The sequence below is a fragment of the Gopherus flavomarginatus genome, chromosome 8, assembly GCF_025201925.1.
Source record: "Gopherus flavomarginatus isolate rGopFla2 chromosome 8, rGopFla2.mat.asm, whole genome shotgun sequence".
NCBI lineage: Eukaryota > Metazoa > Chordata > Testudines > Testudinidae > Gopherus > Gopherus flavomarginatus.
The window spans coordinates 108,757,649-108,777,570 of NC_066624.1; the positions used below are offsets into that span (position 1 = coordinate 108,757,649).

Genomic DNA, 19,922 nt, shown 5'->3' on the forward strand with positions numbered 1-19,922 from the left:
TGGGTTGGGACCCCCAACTGGGTCACCACCCAGGTCACCAGGGCCATCATTAGACTCGCTGGGACTCGGAATTGAAGCTGAAGCCCGTGACCACCCCCCCCCACACACACACACCCGGGGGCGACAGGGATTGGGCTCCGCCATCCCCTCCCCAGGGGGGTCATGTAGGAACTGTTGTCAGAATGGGGTCGTGGCACAATGTTTGAGAACCCGTTTCAGGTGGCCGTTGTGACACAGATACTAGCTGCTGCATCCCTAAATAGCTGCACATCTGCAGCAGATACAGCACAGGCTCAGGAGATGTAACCATCAGGGAGTGGGGCTATTTTTGGCTGAGCCAAAACACTGTGATGCCAAGCTCATAGGTCAAATCAGAGGTCATAGATCAAAGCTTCAGGACACCAAGTCAAAGGTCAACTCTAGGCAAAATTATCTTTCCATCGAGACACATCCATGGCGCACCGCTGACCCCAGCTGCTAGGAATTACTCGAGGTGATTTTTTTTAAAAAACTCTTTATTTAGAAACTAAAAGTCCTCAAACCTACTGTATTTGTCTGTACAGCTCCCACCACGGCAAAAAGCAGCCTTGAGATGTTTACGTACACAGTCAATACTCTCCCTACACATGCACGTGCTATATCGCTGTCTACGGTATACCCTAGAAATAGCCATACATAGCTACTGGCCCCCGACATGCATTACACAGACATGTATAGTGAGAGTGCACCTGTGTGCGTTCGTTAGGAGATAGCGCTCCCTGAAGGAGGCCTCTGGATTCTGCAGGGAGATGTAGAGAGGGTGGGGGGGTCAACACTGTGCAGCTGCAGTTCCCGTCAGACACACAGTGTGTTTGCACACGGGACGGGGACAGTGTGGGAGTGGAAATTGCATGGTTTTGTTGGGGGGGCAGCCACAGATTGTCCATTTCCAGCCCCTTTCCTTTTCCACCCTCCCCCACCACCAAAAAAACAAAACAAAACTTAAATAAAAGTTCACAGTAACTAAGTAAAACACAAACTTTTCTGGCCCTGAATCCTAGCAGATTGTCTGCCTGGCCGCCTGGATCCAAACTCAACAGCACTGGATTTCCCACGGCCCATCCCCCCGCTTCCAAATGTGCACGGCGTTTGAGCAGAAGGTGGGCACAGGCCTCGGGTCAGTGGCGAGACCTGGCATGAAGTTGGCTTTTTTGGCTGGCTTTCCCCCTTTCGTGTTTGTTTTCTAACCTGGGGAATGTACAGACTTGGCGTGAATGAAACCGGCACTTTTCCAGGACACATTCAAAAGGTGCTGCACAGGGGGACCTTTGAGGTAGTAGGAGTGCTTTCCTTTCAATGGTTGGCACCAGGGAGAGAGGGGGTGTTTCTCTCTGCGTGCTCGGGGTATGTATGTGGCTGTGTGTGCACCCACCCATGTCTCGGTGCACATCACTATATGTACCGTTCTGTCTATGTAGCAACGCGCTATGTTCACTCCGGCGGCTTTGCTCTGGCCCGTGTATGTGCATGACTGTGTGGCTGGGTATTTGCATGTCTGTGAACTGGGCCTGCGCATGTGTGTAGAGGTGCATCTCACCATGAGGCTGTGCATGGACATGTCTGCGCACCCATGTCTGCAGGTATGTAGCTGTGTCTTTGCAGGTGTAACGGGTGGGAGTGCATGGTCATGTGCATTCCTGCACCATGGATGTTGCTTTTTCTGGGGCCATGCTGCCTGCTGGAGTGTTACCAGTGGACCTTTCAAGGCAGGTTTTCCTGGCACTGGGGTTAACCCCAATGTTGACTTCTAACTAGAACAGAATGTCCCATTCCCTCCCTCCACCGAGGGCCAGGCGTGGGGCTGCAGACCTCCAGCCCTGACTCCAGCCTGCCCGCTGCTCAGGTGGGAGAGAAACCCAGCACCCATTGCTGTGGTTACACGGCTGCTGCTAGGCCTGACCCAGCCACGAAATGGCCTCCTTGGCTACAGAGTTTCCTCCGGAGTGGTGCCATTGTCAGGCAGCTGGCAGTGTCCTCAGAGAGTCTCTGGGCCACAGTCGCTGGCACAGGAAGGGAAATGAAAATCCTGTGTGGAACTAGCACCACAAAACTCCTGGGTGGCACTACGACCAGCTGGGGGAGGGTCGTGTCTCCCAGGGCTGGGACCAGGATGGTCCTGGAGTCTCCAGGAATTGAAGATGATGTCATGTGACGAAACCTTCAGGAATACGCCAGCCAGAACTGGCAACCCTAGTGGGAGGGGAGAGAATCTCTGGTTGATGACTCCAGGCCGTGCCACCTTTGGCTGGAGAAACAATGGAGTGACCAGCAGGCACTGGCGTTAGAAGGGTACTTGTCCAGGGTGGTTGATGAGCCATAGGCAAATGAAGCCATTAGAATGGGGGTGCTGCAGCCTATTGATCTGGGGCAGCGTGCGACTGCTCTGGGGAAGCTGCACTGGCCAGACGAAATTGAGATTCACTGGGTGCTCGTTTTGAAATTTGCAATCCCCCCCTCCCCTTCCCCTTAAGAGAGGAATCCCCCAGGCGCTCCCAGGCAAGAGGAGGAGAGGATGACACAGGGACACTGCAGAGCAGGGCATGTGCTAGTTAGTACGAATCGTTAGACTGGAAGGGACCTCGAGAGGTCGTCTAGTCCAGTCCCCTGCACTCACGACAGGAGTAAGTATTATCTAGACCATCCCTGACAGGTGTTTGTCTAAATGGCTCTTAAAAATCTCCAATGATGGAGATTCCACAACCTCCCTGGGCAGTTCATTCCAGTGCTTAATCACCCTGACAGGAAGTTTTTTCCTAATGTCCAACCTAAACCGCCCTTGCTGCAATTTAAGCCCATTGCTTCTTGTCCTGTCCTCAGAGGTTAACAAGAAAAATTTTTCTCCCTCCTCCTTATAACAGACTTTTATGTACTTGAAAATTTATCATGTCCCCTCTCAGTCATCAATTCTCCAGACTAAACAAACCCAATTTTTTCAATCTTCCCTCCTAGGTCATGTTTTCTAGACCATTAATAATTTGTATTGCTCTTCCCTGGACTTTCCCCAGTTTGGCCACATCTTTCCTGAAATGTAGCACCCCAAGATGATCCCTGTTCTCTCTCTCTTTTTCTTTTGTCTCATTCTCCTTTTTCAGCAACCCCTCAACCCAGTTGGGGATAAAAAACAGTACAGTACAAAAATACCCAATTAGAAACCTTCCCTCCCCCCAAACAGTCTCTCTCCTCTCATCACCGGAAGGGAAGGCTCTGGTGTAGTCCCAGAATAGTTTGTTGCCTTCATCTGGTTCCAGGTTCTTTCCCCTCACCCCCCAGAACAAGGTCCTAGATGCTCCAGCCCTTCCTGCCATAGCTCCTCAGGGAAGCCACACGCTAAAGGACGTTGAGCTTTCTGGAGCAGGTTAAGTTACTGTGGACCAGGTTCCACATCTCGAGCAGCTCTGGAGGCAACAGTTTGTGAACCACCATCATGCCCCGGTAGAAACATGGCTCCTTGTTCATCTTGCTGTTCTTGTTTTTCACAATGCCGAAGGTCTTGAAGCCCTCGTGTCTGACTGGCCCCACCTTGAGGACTTCCAGGCACATCCCCAGGAAGACGTCATCGATGGGGTACAGCTCCAAGGTCTCCGAGGCCTTGTGGAGCTTTATGGCCAGGGGCCCATCCATGAGGAAACCTCCACCACCTGCGTAGGGTGGGTAGTGGTTCTTGTTGTAGAGGGCACTAGGGATGTAGTACTTGTTCTCTTTCTTCCGGATCGGCCTGGCCTTGTACAGGACATCCCCCACAAACAGGTCTTCTTCCTTCTTGTTGTCCAGGAACTCCAGGATGTTGCTGGGGCTGACGAAGACGTCGTCATCCCCCTTGAAGATGAAGCGAACGCTGTCACAGTAGATGTTGAGCCACTTTAGGAAATGGACCTCCTTGAGGGTGAGGTTGAAGAAACTGTCCAGGAAATCCCATTGTAGGATATCCCCATAGATGTGGTTCTCATAATCCAGCAGCTTCTGGTAGTTGGCCCTCTCTTCTTCTTTGGAGGCCGTGCCCAACAGAAAGAGAGTCTTGATCTTTTTCCCATCCACCTCTTTCTCCTGGCCCCAGGTCCTTCGGATAGCCTCCCGCCGGTCGTGCTGCGTGATGATGGACTTGACCACAATCAGCAGGTAAATGTCACCCCTGCACTTCTCCGGGTGGTTGATCAGCATGGGAAAATACCTACAGTGCCGGTAAAGCAGGAACTGTCGAAAGTTGGGCTCCAGCCCCTTAAACCAGTCCATCTTGCTGATGTTCTGGTTGGCCGTGCAATTGATAGTGGTGATGTCCCAGGATTTCAACTGGTTCTCAGTGACTCCCTCTGCCTCCAGGTGGGGCTTCTCCTTCTTGCTTTTCCAGAAGTTGTTGGTCTTGGAGAAGATGCCATCTCTCTTCTGAGTGTTCACGGGCTCTTGGTGCAATTCTTTCTGCTGCTGGCCCTGCATGAAATGGCTAGGAGTCATCCCCCTCTGCAGCACCGTCACCATGATCACCAGCACAAAGGACAGGCAGACACTTTTGTAGATTGTCCTCTTCCTAAAGAGACAAGATATATGGTTAAAGCAAAGATGCTGTCAGCTGGGGTAGAATCTCAGGGGCCAGCCCACTCTGTGCAAGAATCTTTTATCCTTACAATCAGAGAGACACTGGAATGCAAACGCCAGACAATGGTTATTACATAAGAGAAGGAAATTGAGCGTGACAAACAGAGAGAACATAAGAATGGCCATACTGGGTCAGGTCAATAGTCCGTATAGTCCAGTATCCTGTCTTCCGACAGTGGCCAATGCCAGGTGCTTCAGAGGGAATGAACAGAACAGGTAACCATCCCCTGTCAGACATTCCCAGCTTCTGAATGGCTAGGGACACCATCCCTGCCAATAGCCATTGATGGATGTATCCTCCATGAACTTATCTAGGATAGGTTAAGGGAGAGGGAGGAAAGGCAGCCCCACTCCAGGGTACATGTAAAGCCAATTGACGTTTTTTGTCTATTCATTTAAGAAGTTTTAGCTGCTTTACAAATTCTCACCATGTAAATATCAGACACAAAACGACAATCATTAAAAGAGTGAGGGCAGAACGTTTTCTTGCTGAAATATAGGGTTTCATCAAAACTGAATTTTTTTGCAGGGTCAGTTCTAGTGAAAATTTTCTATTTTTCCTCCATAAATATCAAAATCAATGTTCATTTCCAAGTGCCTTAAAATATCATTTTGTTTCACATTTTTGGTGTAAGGGGAAGAAAAAGCAAATCAGAACAATATTTTATGTCGAAATGTCAGTTTGAACGATCAGATTCCATTTCCACTTAAAATGTTGTTTAGATGTTTTCTAAACTGAAGGGGAAAAAGGAACCAACCCCACCCTCGCCTCCATATTTTGCCCTCACCCCTATATTTTAAGCTGAAATGAAATGAAAATTGTTTTATTTTAAAACGGCGATTTGAACAAAAATTTCCATTTTGAAAAAGTCCTGAACACCCTTTGGGGAAAGAAGGGGAACTTTTCAACCTAAAAATGTGAACCAACATTTTTTACAGGAAAAATGTGGGTTTTATGCCCAGGTCTAGGTACATATGCTTTACTTTCACATTCATATAGAGGGTAGGAAGACGCTTCAGGTCATTATTTCAATGGCTCTCACCAAACATTTGTTTTCAAAGTTTTGGGGCAAATTTTTCTCAGTCTTCAACATTTGTACTCTCAAACCACTGCATGTTAAACCCCTCCTGCCTTCACATGCTCCTTGTAATTTCTCCCTGACATAACAACTAGGGTAACCAGATCACAACAGTAAAATACTGGGACACATTGGGGTGCCATCAGCCCCGCCCACAGTCCATCCTCACTCCTCCCAGGCCCTGCCCCCACTCTGCCCCAGGTCCCACCCCCTCCCCACTTAGGCCCTCCACCACCACGCCCTTCCTCATCCCCTGGCCCACCGCTGGCTCTTCACCTCCCACCCTCGCTCACCCACCACTCGCCCCTATGGCGTCGACTTCCCCTCTGCCTGGTGGGTGCTCACCTGCCGCCCCACCTCTTCCTGCCCCTGCACTGCCCTCGCCCTGCCCCCATTCCACCCCATTCCCCAAGTCCCTACCCCTGCCCTGCCTCTTCTCCACCTCTTCCCCTGAGCACACTGTGTCCCCGCTCCTTCCTAGGATGACCAGACATCCAAAATAGGGACCCATCCCGATATTTGGGCGGTTGTCCCAGGTCCTGCCCGATTTGTCCCGATATTTCACTCTGCCGGCAGCACTGGGTTGTTTTTTTGGTGGGGGGGGGCGGGGTTTTTTTTTTCTCCCCCCGATGGCAGCACTCGCCTTTTTTTTTTTTTTGCTCCGCCGGCGGAGCCCCCCCCAATGTGTCCCAATATTTTCTTCATCTCATTTGGTCGCCCTACTCCTCCCCCTCCCTTGAGGGAAAGTCCTAAGTGCCGCCAACCCCAACTATATGTACAACATGATGGGGGCTAATTTAGCTACAACGAATCAGGAAACAGATCTTGAAGACATCGTGGATAGTTCTCTGAAGACGACCATGCAGTGTGCAGCGGCGGTCAAAAAAGCAAATAGGATGTTAGGAATCATTAAAAAGGGGATAGAAAATAAAACTGAGAATATCTTATTGCCCTTATAGGAATCCATGGTACGCCCACAGCTTGAATACTGTGTACAGGTGTGGAATCATCATCTCAAAAAAGATATACTGGCATTAGAAAAAGTTCAAAAAAGGGCAACTAGAATGATTAGGAGTTTGGAGAGGGTCCAACTCCAGGGAGATTATTGAGGAACCCAGGAAGCTGAGTAGCAAATACTGCCTCCTCGGCCACCCCGGAACTTGCATGACGCATATCAAAAGCGTCTTCGAAGAGACCCTTTCCCCGGGCTAGCTTGGGTCTGGGGAGGGGAGGGGAGGTACGGCTGCAGCTGACCCGGGGATCCTCTGGGCAAGGTGGTTGCAGGAGAGGGGGTGAGGTTTGGGCTTTGGATGGCTCAGAGCTCCTCTAGTCAAGGGGGGGCACTCCAGCTTCAGCCAGGCCGGGGTTCCTCCGGGCAGGGGTGTGGGGGTGGGGTGGGGAGGGTGTCTTGGGGCTTCAGCCAGCCTGGGGCTCCTCTGGACAGGTGTGCGTGGGGGGTGTCTCAAAAGCTTCAGCCAGCCCGGGGCTCCTCTGGCCAGGGGGCGCGCTTGGGGCTTCTCCAGGTGGGGGGCTTGTGGCTCGGGGCTCTGGCTGCTGAGGGGCAGGCAGAAGGGGTGAAATCTCTGGGATTGGCGGACCTCCCGCAGGCGCGCTGCCGAAGGCTGCATGACTGCTGCCCTCGCGGCGACTGGCAGGGCACCCCCTGCAGCTTCCCGCCCCAGCACGTGCGTAGAGTGCTGGTGCCTGGAGCCGCAGCTGTAGGCTCCCCAAAGGGGGGCTCCACCCACTGCCCATGCTTCTCATCACTAAGTTAATCTAACACACCATCTACAGCTGCTGCCTCACAGCCCTCTCATCCAGCACCAGCCCGGACTTCCCCTCCCTACGTCCAGCTTCCAGCCTTTCCACCCCACTGAGACTGTTCTCATTTGGTCTCCAGCAGCCTCAGCCACCCTCCGTACCTGTCCCCTCTCTGCCGATCACATCCTCCTCCTTGAAATCGGTTCTTCTCTTGGCCTTTCAAATACCATCCTCTGACGTCCTCCTCCCTCCTCTGCCCTTGGTCCCTGCACCAGCCTCTCTTTTGGCAGACCCTTTCCCACCTTCTGTGGGGGTCCCATGGGGCTCTATCCAAGACCAGGTCTCGTCCTGGCCTGTCAATCTGACATCACTTCTCCCCACGCCTTCAAATTCCTGCCCTGCTCGTCCTCGCTTTCAGGGTTCTTGCCTCTCTTTGCGCTAATGCAATATTGCATTTCTGGGGTGCTACAAATGTTCTGCTTGAGGCCCACAATATCCCAGTCTTGTACCAATCTGCTTCTTCATCGCTCTTGCATTATGGCATGACAACCCTCAATGCCTGACGCTCATCCCTCACCCCCAGAACTCGGCTTGGCAGAATTGGTTTGTTTGAGCTGAGACTAGGCAGGTTACTGCTGAAGGTGAAGGCGAACATTGCCGCCAAGTTTGAAGAAAATTGATCAAATTCATTCCGGGTAACAGATCGTTTTAAAACTGGTCCCTGGGCTGGAAGTGCTGGTTTGGTTCTAAGGCCCGTGGGGTCCCGCTGGCTCTGAAGCAGCTGGTTGTGACTCCCTGGCAATTTGGCACAGAGTTAAAATCTCCCTGGAAACTTACGCTCCACCCATGTTTGAACATCGTTATAGCCAAAACTATTAGCCATTGTATCTAACTGATAGCGGTTACTAGCGGGTCACACACTTGGTGTAGGTCAAGTTCACTGCACAGACCAGGGGCTCATTGCGTCCTGCACCCCACAAGCTGCCTCTGTACCACCCTCCCATCCTCCTCTTTGTCAAGGATAACTTCCTCCTCCCCTGTGTGCCCCCCATTCCATCCTCCCGTATACCAGCATCCTTCAAAATACACACACACACACACACGCTTTTGTGTGCCCTTCATTCCTCCTCCCCCCATGCCAAGATCCCCCATTCTCCTCTCCACAGCAGGGGTGTTTGTTCCCCAACTCTCTATACCTGCGCTAATCAGATGGCGGGGGGGCTCACGTATTTCACGTTTTTCCCCTTTTGTTTTTTTCTGATTTCCCCCCAAAATCAATAGGATTCTGGCCTGGGATGCCTGGAACATTCCCTGACATTTTGGAATGGATCAGGTGCGCCGTTCAAAAGTTATCATGTTATGAACCAACAGAGAAGAGCCACCCAGCGGCATGTGTTGCCTGCACAAACCCAGTCCATGAGCAGTTTGCCATCCGGTGGCTGCCTGCAGCATAGGGAAAACCTAGGTATCCGGCTATGCTTTAACCTGGAACAAGGGGGCTTCGTTAGCTCAAGCAGGAGCAGCCTGTAGTTTGGGAGACAAAGTCTTTCAGGGTTCCACTGCGCTCTTTGATTTTCACAATGGATTTTGTTGCAGGATCACTTTTGGTTTCAACAGTCAGGGCATTTCCTTAAAGTTGCAGGGGGAAAAACTGCAGCAATCAGGAAATGCTTTGAATGTGAAGGCTACTCAGTAGTAGCTCCGGAGTTACGATCACAAACAAGCTATCTCATAGGCAGTAGCTATGGGATTTCTAACATACTAACCACAGCAGTGTCTGATTCGTGTCCCGTACAAACGAGGAAAAGCATTTCCGTGATTATAGACTCATAGACTTTAAGGTGAGAAGGGACCATTATGATCATCTAGTCTGACCTCCTGCACATTGCAGATCACAGAACCTCACACACCCACTCCTGTAACAAACCCCTGACCTATGTCTGAGTTACAGAAGTCCTCAAATCGTGGTTTAAAGACTTCAAGGTGCAGAGAATCTTCCAGCAAGCGACCCATGCCCCAAGCTGCAGAGGAAGGCGAAAAACTTCCAGGGCCTCTGCTAATCTGCCCTGGAGGAAAATTCCTTCCCAACCCCAAATATGGCAATCAGCTAAACCCTGAGCATGTGGGCAAGACTCACCAGCCAGCACCCAGGAAAGAATTATTATTTCACAGTACGTGAGAATTTTTCTGGAAAATTTCAAAGTAATGGGTCAAAGGAGGGGCCTGTTCCTGGGTAGGGCCTATTTTGTATGTAATTATTGGCTGGTTGAGGGAAATTCAGTATCGCTATCCCCAAAGTGTTCAAAGATTGCAAGATCTGCCACCCCACACTGGAATCGATACGGGGTATCATCAACAACTACAACCCATACTTGATGGGGATCCTATTCTGAAAGAAATCTTCCCTGAACCCCCAGTTCTGCCCTTCAAACAACCCCCCAGTCTCTCCAAGCTTAGCAGCAGCAGCTAGTTCCCCACAGACCAGGACACACTAACTCAAAGTGGCACCAGACCCTGCCAGAATCACAGATGCAAAGCCTGCGGACAGCTCTCCACTGCTGCAATGATGAATACTCCCCCACAACACACCTGTCTAGATCCACGGGTCCTACACATGCCTATCCCAACATGTGATGTACCTCACCCAGCGCACTCAATCCTCCAATAACAAGTATGTGAGTGAAACCCGGCAAATCACTACGCTCTCGAATCAACTCACACAGGAAAAAGACAAAAACCAAAACCACTCCCAGCACCTGTGAGTGAATAGCAGCAGTATCTCTGTTGGCTGGACACAGCACGGTCCACACTGGTGCTCCAAGGGGTGGCTTATTCACACCCTAGAGGGACATAACTTGTACTGATGTAGGCTGTAGTGTGTGTAGATAGCCTGTGTGGCTCGAAAGCGTGTCTCTCTCACCAACAGAAGTTGGTCCAGTAAAAGATCTTACTTTTCCCAGCTTGTCTTTCTGATATCTTGGGGCCAACATGGCTACAACACACTGCATACAAAAACCACATAACAGGCCTCTCAAAATCACAAGATTGGCTTAGAAATCATGAGCTTTTTAAAAATCAATTTTGGGTACCTTTTCTTGTCCTTCCAGTTTGAGCCTCTAGGGAGCACTCAGGTCCCTGTTGCAAGCTTTTCTCCACAGCCATGGGCTAGAAATGTACTTTTTAAATTAAAGCTGCAAGTCACGTGTCATCACTTATCTCCAGCAGCCAGGGCTTTCAGTAAAACATCCAATATTGCTATGTGATAAAATCATGAGAGGTGGCAACACTGGCTGTGACACTCCATGGGAATAACCTGAACTTCGTTCACATTTTTGCTGTGAGAATTTCTTTGTTTTTATAAATTATATAGGGTTACTGCAGAGATTAGATGCTCTATAAAGCCTCTGGATTCCCATAGCTCGGTGCAGAGATCATGCTTTCTATAATGTTTGTTGTCTCTCTTTGCCCAATAGAAATTTGACGACGCTCCATCTTCCTCTGCACATTAGGTTTGATCTGCAGAGTTCCCAATTTTCTTGTGTTTCCTCTTACCCTCAATAAACTTTATGAAATGCTTGTCAGGCCAGACAGATTTTATAAGAGACCTGTCACTATATCGAACAACAATGCCAGATTTTGTAAATAATTCTTCTTTATGTTTTTTTTTAATTAAATGGCACTTAACTGACTGTAAAACCTGAAGATTTACAATCAAACTGTTTTTTTAACGAATGAAACCCCCCAAACTGATCATTTATAAGCATCTATAACTTCTTTCTATCTATTAATAATGTAAAAAACACCCTCGTGGTAGCTCTAGTTACAGCAAAGAGTATGGAAATAAACAGTTATGGGAAGGTGGATAGATGTTGTATGTGATATTTTATATGTATGCATTTATCTGAGACTGTATGAACTGTGAGGGAATTGGAAACTTTGCTTTGAATATTCCTCGCCCAGGGGTTCCAGACTCATGCCACAGTCCTTTCCCTGCAGAGATCACCCAGAATTTTCTACCATCTGCTTTTCTGGGGAGGGATGGGCATGTAAAAGAAACAATGGTCCCAGAGGGAGGCTACTGGGTAACGCTTAACTAGAGACTCTCCATGTCAACTTCTACTGGCCGCAAATAACTCTGAAGTGCACTACCTTAAACTCTCCCCTGCTCACTGATGTGTGACTTCTGGCCCCTCCTATACATCCTTTTGGAATCTGGCCCACAAATTAAGAGAATCTGCGCAGGTGACAAGTATTAGGGGGTAGCCGTGTTAGTCTGTAGCCACAAAAACAAGGAGGAGTCCGGAGGCACCTTAAAGACTAACAGATTTGTTTGGGCATAAGCTTTTGTGGGTAAAAACCCCGCTTCTTCAGATGCATGGAGTGAAAATTACAGAAACAGGCACAAATATCTATTGGCACATGGAGAAGGGAGTTATCCTACAAGTGAAGAACCAATACTGAAGGCCAGTTTAGTCAGGGTGGATGTGGTCCACTCCCAATAATTGATGCAGAGGTGCCAATACCAAGGGAAGGGAAATTACTCTTATAGTGAGCCAGCCACTCTCAGTCCCTAGTCAAGCCCCAGCTGATGGTGTTAAATCTGCAAATGAATTGTAGCTCAGCAGTTTCTCTTTGAAGGCTGTTTTTGAAGTTGTTTTGTTGAAGGATGGCTACTTTTAAATCTGTTATTGAGTGTCCAGGAAGATTGAAGTATTCTCCTACTGGCTTTTGTATGTTACCATTTCTGATGTCTGATTTGTGTCCATTTATCCTTTTACGTAGAGACTGTCCGGTTTGGCCAATGTACATGGCAGAGGGGCATTGCTGGCACATATCACATTAGTAAATGTGCAAGTGAATGAGCCTCTGATGGTGTGGCTGGTGTGGTGGTGTCCTATGATGGTGTCGGTAGAGTAGATTTGGGGACAGAGAGGCAACGGGGTTTGTTGGGGATTGGTTCCTGAGTTAGTGTTTCTGTGGTGTGATGTGTAGTTGCTGGTAAGTATTTGCTTCAGGTTGAAGGGCTGTCTGTAAGCGAGGACTGGCCCTGAGATGATGAGGCGTTCAGCTGTACAGAACGCAATGCCATTCACAGCCTCAGAAATACCTCTGACATTATGATCAAAAGGGCTGACAAAGGAGGTGCTGTAGTCGTCATGAACAGGTCGGATTATGAACTGGAGGCTGCCAAACAACTCTCCAACACCACATTCTACAGGCCACTATCCTCCGATCCCACTGAGGGCTGCCAAAAGAAACTACACCATCTGCTCAAGAAACTCCCTGCTCCAGCATGGGAACAAATCTACACGGACACACCCCCAGAGCCTTGATCAGGGGTATTCTATCTGCTACTCAAGATCCATAAAACCGGAAATCCTGGATGCCCCATCTTCTCAGGCATTGGCACTCTTACAGCAGGATTATCTGCTTATTTGGACTCTCTCCTCAGACCCTACGCTACCAGCACTCCTCACTATCTTCGAAACACCACCGACTTCCTGAGGAAACTACAATGATCTTTCTGAAAACAGCAGCCTGGCCACCATGGATGTAGAAGCTCTTTACACCAATATTCCACATGAGGATGGACTACAAGCTGTCAAGAACAGTATCTCTGATGAGGCCACAGCACACCTGGTGGCTGAGCTTTGTGACTTTGTCCTCACCTACAACCATTTCAGATTTAGGGACAACCTATGCCTTCAAGTCAGCGGCACTGCTATGGGTACCTGCATGGCCCCACAGTATGCCAATATTTTTATGGCTGACTTAGAACTGCTTCCTCAGCTCTTGTCCCCTAGTGCTCCTCCTCTACTTATGCTACACTCATGACATCTCCATCATCTGGACCCACAGGAAAGAGGCTCTTGAAGAATTCCACCCGGATTTCAACAATTTCCACCCCACCATCAATCTCAGCCTGGACCAGTCCACACAAGAGATCCACTTCCTGGACACTTCAGTGCAAATAAGCGATGGTCACATAAACACCACCCTATGCCAGAAACCTACTGACCACTATACTTACCTACATGCCTCCAGCTTCTATCCAGGACACACCACACGATCCATTGTGTACAGCCAAACCTTAAAATACAACTGTATTTGCTCCAATCCCTCAGACAGAGACAAACACCTACAAGATCTCTATCAAGCATTCTTAAAACTACAAAACCCACCTGGGGAAGTGAGGAAACAGATTGACAGAGTGAGACGGGTACCCGGAAATCACTTACTACAGGACAGGCCCAACAAGGAAAATAACAGAACGCCACTGTCCATCACGTACAGCCTCCAGCTAAAACCTCTCCAGCGCATCATCATCAGTCTACAACCTATCCTGGAAAACGATCCCCCACTCTCACAAGCCTTGGGAGACAGGCCAGTCCTCACTTACAGACAGCCCCCTAACCTGAAGCAAATACTCACCAGCAACTACACACCACACCACAGAAACACTAACCCAAGAATAACCCCTGCAACAAACCCTGTTGCCTTCTGTGTCCCCAAATCTACTCTAGTGACATCATGATAGGACCCAACCACACCAGCCACACCATCAGAGGCTCATTCACTTGCACATTTACTAATGTGATATGTGCCAGCAATGCCCCTCTGCCATGTACATTGGCCAAACCGGACAGTCTCTACGTAAAAGGATAAATGGACACAAATCAGACATCAGAAATGGTAACATACAAAAGCCAGTAGGAGAACACTTCAATCTTCCTGGACACTCAATAACAGATTTAAAAGTAGCCATCCTTCAACAAAACAACTTCAAAAACAGCCTTCAAAGAGAAACTGCTGAGCTACAATTCATTTGAGATTAAACACCATCAGCTGGGGCTTGACTAGGGACTGAGAGTGGCTGGCTCACTACAAAAGTAATTTCTCTTCCCTTGGTATTGACACCTCAGCATCAATTATTGGGAGTGGACCACATCCGCCCTGACTAAATTGGCCTTCAGTATTGGTTCTCCACTTGTAAGATAACTCCCTTCTCCATGTGCCAATAGATATTTGTGCCCATTTCTGTAATTTTCACTCCATGCATCTGAAGAAGTGGGGTTTTTACCCACGAAAGCTTATGCCCAAACAAATCTGTTAGTCTTTAAGATGCCATCGGACTCCTCCTTGTTTTTGTGCAGGTGAAACTCACACACTGAAGGAGGGCAAGTAGGAAAAGCTGCTACCCCAGGCTGGATTCTGGTCTCACTCACACGCCTGTAACTCAGGAGTAGCTTCACGGAAGTCAATGGAGCCCCACCCGTAGGAAACTCACCTGAGAGCAAACTCTTTCCCAGGGCAGGGTGCTTTAAGTTGGTCAAACTCAGCTCACACTTGCCTCTTCTTTGGTGTCCCCTAGCTTGTAGGACACACCTTTGGATGTGTCATGCCACCTTGCAATATAGTCCAAGCCTTTATCAATCTAATTCAGAATAAACAGTTCCCATTCTGGATGCTGGCCCAGTGTATGCAATAGAAGCTCTCCCCGCCCCCCTGAGTCCATCCATAATCCAAAGTCTCTGGGGAGTCAGGCAGGCTTTCCACTGACTGGACTGGACTGTCTCTCTCGCCTTTAATTCCTCCCTTGGATTCAGTTATCATGCTGGCTCTGCCACAGAGACCCCAGAGATCTCACAGCCAATCGCACCTGGGGACTGGGGAGATCAGATCTAGAACCCCAGGGTTCCAGACTAGAAGTTCCAGTCCCATTGGCTCTCAGCACTGCAGGTGAGGGGATTTCGTGCCCTTCCCCTCCGCGGAAGCCAGGAGGGGCAATGACCCGTGACAGCCGCCCGGTTAGCCGGCAGCCCGGGGCTCTCCGCTGACTTGTCCCTGTCTTGGGGTTATGAAGGGAGAGAGATTTTACAGTGAAAAAAAAAATGTCAGGAAAACCAAGTCCTAGTGGGGCCCCTGCACGGGCACCTCCCCGGCTGCACGGGGGGAGCTGCTGGAATAACCAATTAATTGCCACAGTTGCGAGACGGGTTGGTCCCATTCCCCCCACAACTCCTCTAATGGGCAACAGTGTCCTGCAATGAGGAGCCGCCCCGCCGGGTGCACAGAGATGCCGGTACCGTTTGCAACAAAGGAGAGAAAAAAATCTCAGCAGCCGAGCCCTGGGGGGAGATGTGCCCCCACCCCCGAGGGGAACAGATCGCTTGAGCGCTGGGGCGCCGCTGGAAGCCTGGGGGGGGGGGCTGGGTTTGGACACTGCCCCCCCACCCCACCCAATGCTTTTACCGTCCCCCGAGCCCCGGCTCCCGAGCCGGCCCGCGGGGAAACTCCAGGGAGCCTTTGGGCCGCTGCTAGGATGGGAGGGAGGACGGGGACGACACCCCCCAGCTCGAGCCAAGCTTTGGCCCAGACGAGGGAGCAGCACGAGTGGCTCCGCGAGGTCCCCTGGGGGGCTTTGCTCTGGGTCCGAGCCGCGCTGGGGATGGAGGCGAGAGAGCCCCGGGGACCGGACAGGGGAGGAGCAAATGCCGAGTCCCCCAGCCTGGCTCCCCCGATTTTCACCCAGCTCCTTAGCAGCCGCCCCTGGCATGGCCACGCTCCCCGCTGTACCTGCGGGGGGGCGCAGGGACCCCCCAGGGGCGCCCCCGAACTCGGAACCCGCAGCTCACCCGAGGCGGGACGCGCCGAGCCGGTCCGAGGGCGGGGGAGGCAGAGCCCGGATCGGCCCGGCTGAGCAGCCAATTCTTTGCATCAGAGAGAAAAGTGAGGGGGGCTGATCTCCCCGCCCCCCAGCTCCCCGGGGGAAAGCCCAGGCGCACTCACCACTGCAACATGCTAGCGGTGCTGCCGGCTGGTATCCTGGGAGGCGTCCTCGCTCCCTCCTTCCTCGTCCTCGGGCTCCACTGCTGGGGGAGCCACGGGGCAGGCTGGCTTGGCTCGGCTTGGCTCGGCTCGGCTCCGCCCGGCCCTCCTCCCTGCCTGCCGCTTGCACACAGAGCCCTCTATGCTCACTGGCCTCCGGCTCAGCAGTTCCCAGCATCTGCCTCTTTCCTCCCCTCCGCTCACCGAGGTGGAGCCTGGGCTGCAGGTATTTTAACTCTTCAGCTGCTGGGCTGGCAGGACTGCTGCCCCGGGGCCAAGGACTCCAACGGGCTCTGCCCCCTGCCCCAGGCCATGTCAAAGGGCGATGGGCTAGGATTCAGGGGTGGTTATCGCTCAGGCGCTGGGAACGAGCTCTGCACACCAGGCCCTCTTGCCATTTTGCTTTCCTGACCACAGACAGCCGCTGGGCACAGGGAGACCACCGAGGCCCTTCATCGCCAAGGGCATCACTTCCTGGGAGGAGCTGCCATCAGCACAAATGCCCCAATAATTCTTCCAGCAACCTAATGCTGTCTACACAGGGGCTTAGGGGGGCTTAACTACATCTCTGGGAGGGGGTGGATTTTCCACACCCCTGGAGTGACTTTCCTGGGTCAGCCAGACTTCCTAGTGTAGAGCAGCCCTTGGAGACCTTGTGCAGAAAGAAAGAGCCAGATTGAGACTTCGCTTGGCTGCAAGGACCTAGGAAGGGCCTGAATCAACAATAATAGTGGCATTGTCCATGGATCCTAAAAGGTATCATGCATAGACTTAAAATCTTCCCAATGTGTCCAGTTTCCTGGCACTGTGACTGTATCAGAAATAGATTCAGCCTGGGAATGACTAACGTGTTGTCAAACCAACCAAATATTTTCACCATCGGAAACACCGTCTAATGTGGTGCCATCTTAAATAACTTCCCCACATGTAGCAGAGAGGTGTACTTAAATACAGGCAACAATCCAACGTTGTTATATCACCAGAACGGGCCTCAAGCCAAAATCCTACTGCCAAACACACATGAATTTAGAGGGATGTCTGAAATCTCAACTGTGATCTGAATCCAAATTTTGTGGCTTGAGACTCTCTTTAGCAATAGCCTATCTTGAGTTACAGCGAAATCTCACAAACCTGGGTAACTGGGTAACATAACGGCAGATGAAATTCACTGCTGATAAGTGTAAAGTAATGTACCTTGGGGGGGGGGGGGGAAAATCCCAGCTATACATACACAATGATGGGGTCTAAATTAGTTATTACCACGCACAGAAGAGATTTTTGGAGTCACCATTGACAAGTCTCTGGAAATTTCTGCTCAATGCACAGCTGTGGTCAAAAAAGGCTAAACATTAGAAAATGTTAGGAAAGGCATAGAAAATAAGACAGAAAATATCATAAGGTCACTATATAAATCCATGGTTCACCCAACACCTTGAATAGTGCATGCAGTTCTGGTCATCCCGTCTCAAAAAAAGATACATTAGAACTGGAAAAGGTGCAGAAAAAGGCAACCAGATTGACTAGGCGTCTGGAACAGCTTCCGTATGAGGAAAGTTTTGAAAGACTGGGCCCTTTCAGCTTAGAAAAGAGAGGACTGGGGTGGGGGGGGATATGATAGAGCTCTATAAAAGCATGACCAGGGTGAAAATAGTGAATAGTGAAGTGTTATTTACCCTGTCACACAATACAAAACCCTGGGGTCACCTGATGCTATTAGACTGAGTACCAACAAGACAGAGTGCTTTTTCACACAATGCACAACTAACCTGTGGAACTCATTGCCATGGGACATAGTGATAATCAAAAGTACAACTGGGAGTTCATGGAGGATAGGTTCATCAATGACTAATAGCCAAGATGGTCCGGGAAGGAACCCCATGCTCGGGGCCACCCTAAACCGCTGACTGCCAGAAGCCAGGAGTGGAAGACAAGGATGGATCACTCCAGAACTGCCCTGTTCTGTACAGTCCCCCTTGAAGCTGTGATATGGGCCACTGTCAGAGAAGGATACTGGGCTAGACGGACCATGGTCTGATCCAGGATTGCAGCTCCTATGTTCTTCTGTTGTTATCTGTAAGGGAAAAGATCTATTGTATTTTCCTCCCAGGGTGGGTTTCAACCACTGAATAGGTCTGACTGTCACGAATGCAGTTGCCTTATCTACACTAGTGTTTCTACGGTTGCCATTACCCAATGAAGCAAAACCAGTGGTGAAACTAAGTTTACACTAGCATAGCCATAGCTGCTATGTGCATTCTCTCCCTGTGTGTGTATATCCAATCCATCTGATCTCTCTCTAGCCTCACACCAGGAAACAATGCCTCAGAATTGAAATGAAATCCAAGCTTTGGCAAAGTTTTACCGTGCAATAAGCAAATATGTGACCAAGAAACTGACTAGGGTTTCATTTCCAAGTTCATACGTAATAGTCTAACAAACTGAGCCCCTAAGTAACTATCAAACAATGGAAGTGATCAGAGAAAGGCAATTTGCCTGTAATGCTGTGTGCGTACATGTGAGCGTCTGAGTCCTGCGTTACACTGCAAACGTATGTAGGTATAACTATGTCACTCAGGGTGTGGAAAATCCACACTTAACCCCCAGTGTAGCCAGTGCAATGGAGACGGGAGGGCTTCTCCCATGGACATAGCTACCGGCTCTCAGGGAGGTGGAGTACTGCCGGAGAAGCGCTCCCGTCAGCGTAGATGACATCTTCAATAAGTGCTACAGTGGAGCTGTACATATAGACAAGCCCTGAGAGCAGGGGGGCTGGAACAATGTATATACTGGGCATGCTGAGAACCATTGAACTGAACTGTAAACCCTGTATCTAATGGAAACCACTTCAAGCCAGGGGCTGCAGCAGCACCGCTAGATCCAGCACCTATGCCTGAGAGTGCAGATGTTACCTACCTCCACACAAAAGATCTGGGTTTTTTTCTTTTCTACACCTTCACAATTTCCACTCAAGCTTGTCTGGCCAAAAAAAGACTCACTGAATTCAAGAGAGAGAGAGAGAGAGAGCATGTGACAGAGAGACAAAGAGAGATGGTTGACTAGAAAGTGTGTCTAATAACATATTCTGTTCTATATTGGTGCTTACCTGAAATCCATGGAAGTTAGGTTTCTAATCCAGCCAAGTGACTACCAGCTGTCCCGTGTGCTCCCTCATCCTCTCCCAGGAAGAGACCCATGTGCAATGGAGTGTCTTGTTTGGGGATTTTGGGTTGTTGCATGTGTGGTTTTGTGTAGAGTGACCAGATAGCAACTGTGAAAAAACGGGACGGGGGTGGGGGGTAATAGGCGCCTATACAAGAAAAACTCCCAAAAAACAGGACTGTCCCTTTAAAAACAGGACATCTGGTCACCCTAGTTTTGTGGCATAACTTTTCACACTACTCGAAGGCAGGGGCTTTTGCCCTTCATTACTTTATTTTGTTTCCAGGAGAAAGGCCACTGCTGGGACGTCACCCGAACGTTCTCTTTAGAGCAACCTCTGGGTCCCAAACTTCCACCCAGCGAAGCAGAAACATTACCCATGTCTCTCCCAACGTCCGGCAGTCCCACTGCACCTCATTAGCAGGAGAGGGATTGCTGTGCGGATTCAATTGAAGGCTGGTTTTA

General features: G+C 50.0%; 1 protein-coding gene across 2 annotated transcripts; it reads right to left on the bottom strand.

The window, feature by feature from the left end:
• Positions 1 to 514: 514 nt before the first annotated feature.
• Positions 515 to 19,452, bottom strand: B3GNT7 (UDP-GlcNAc:betaGal beta-1,3-N-acetylglucosaminyltransferase 7). 2 transcript variants are annotated; one of them, XM_050963832.1, is made up of 2 exons: positions 19,402 to 19,452; positions 515 to 4,561 (listed from the first exon to the last, which is right to left on the bottom strand). In XM_050963832.1, the coding sequence occupies exons 1-2, from the start codon at positions 19,410 to 19,412 to the stop codon at positions 3,367 to 3,369; spliced, it is 1,206 nt and encodes a 401-aa protein (XP_050819789.1). In that variant the 5' UTR covers positions 19,413 to 19,452; the 3' UTR covers positions 515 to 3,366. The 2 variants fall into 2 exon arrangements, with proteins under 2 accessions (XP_050819789.1, XP_050819788.1); XM_050963831.1 differs by lacking the exon at positions 19,402 to 19,452 and adding an exon at positions 16,260 to 16,429.
• Positions 19,453 to 19,922: the final 470 nt, after the last annotated feature.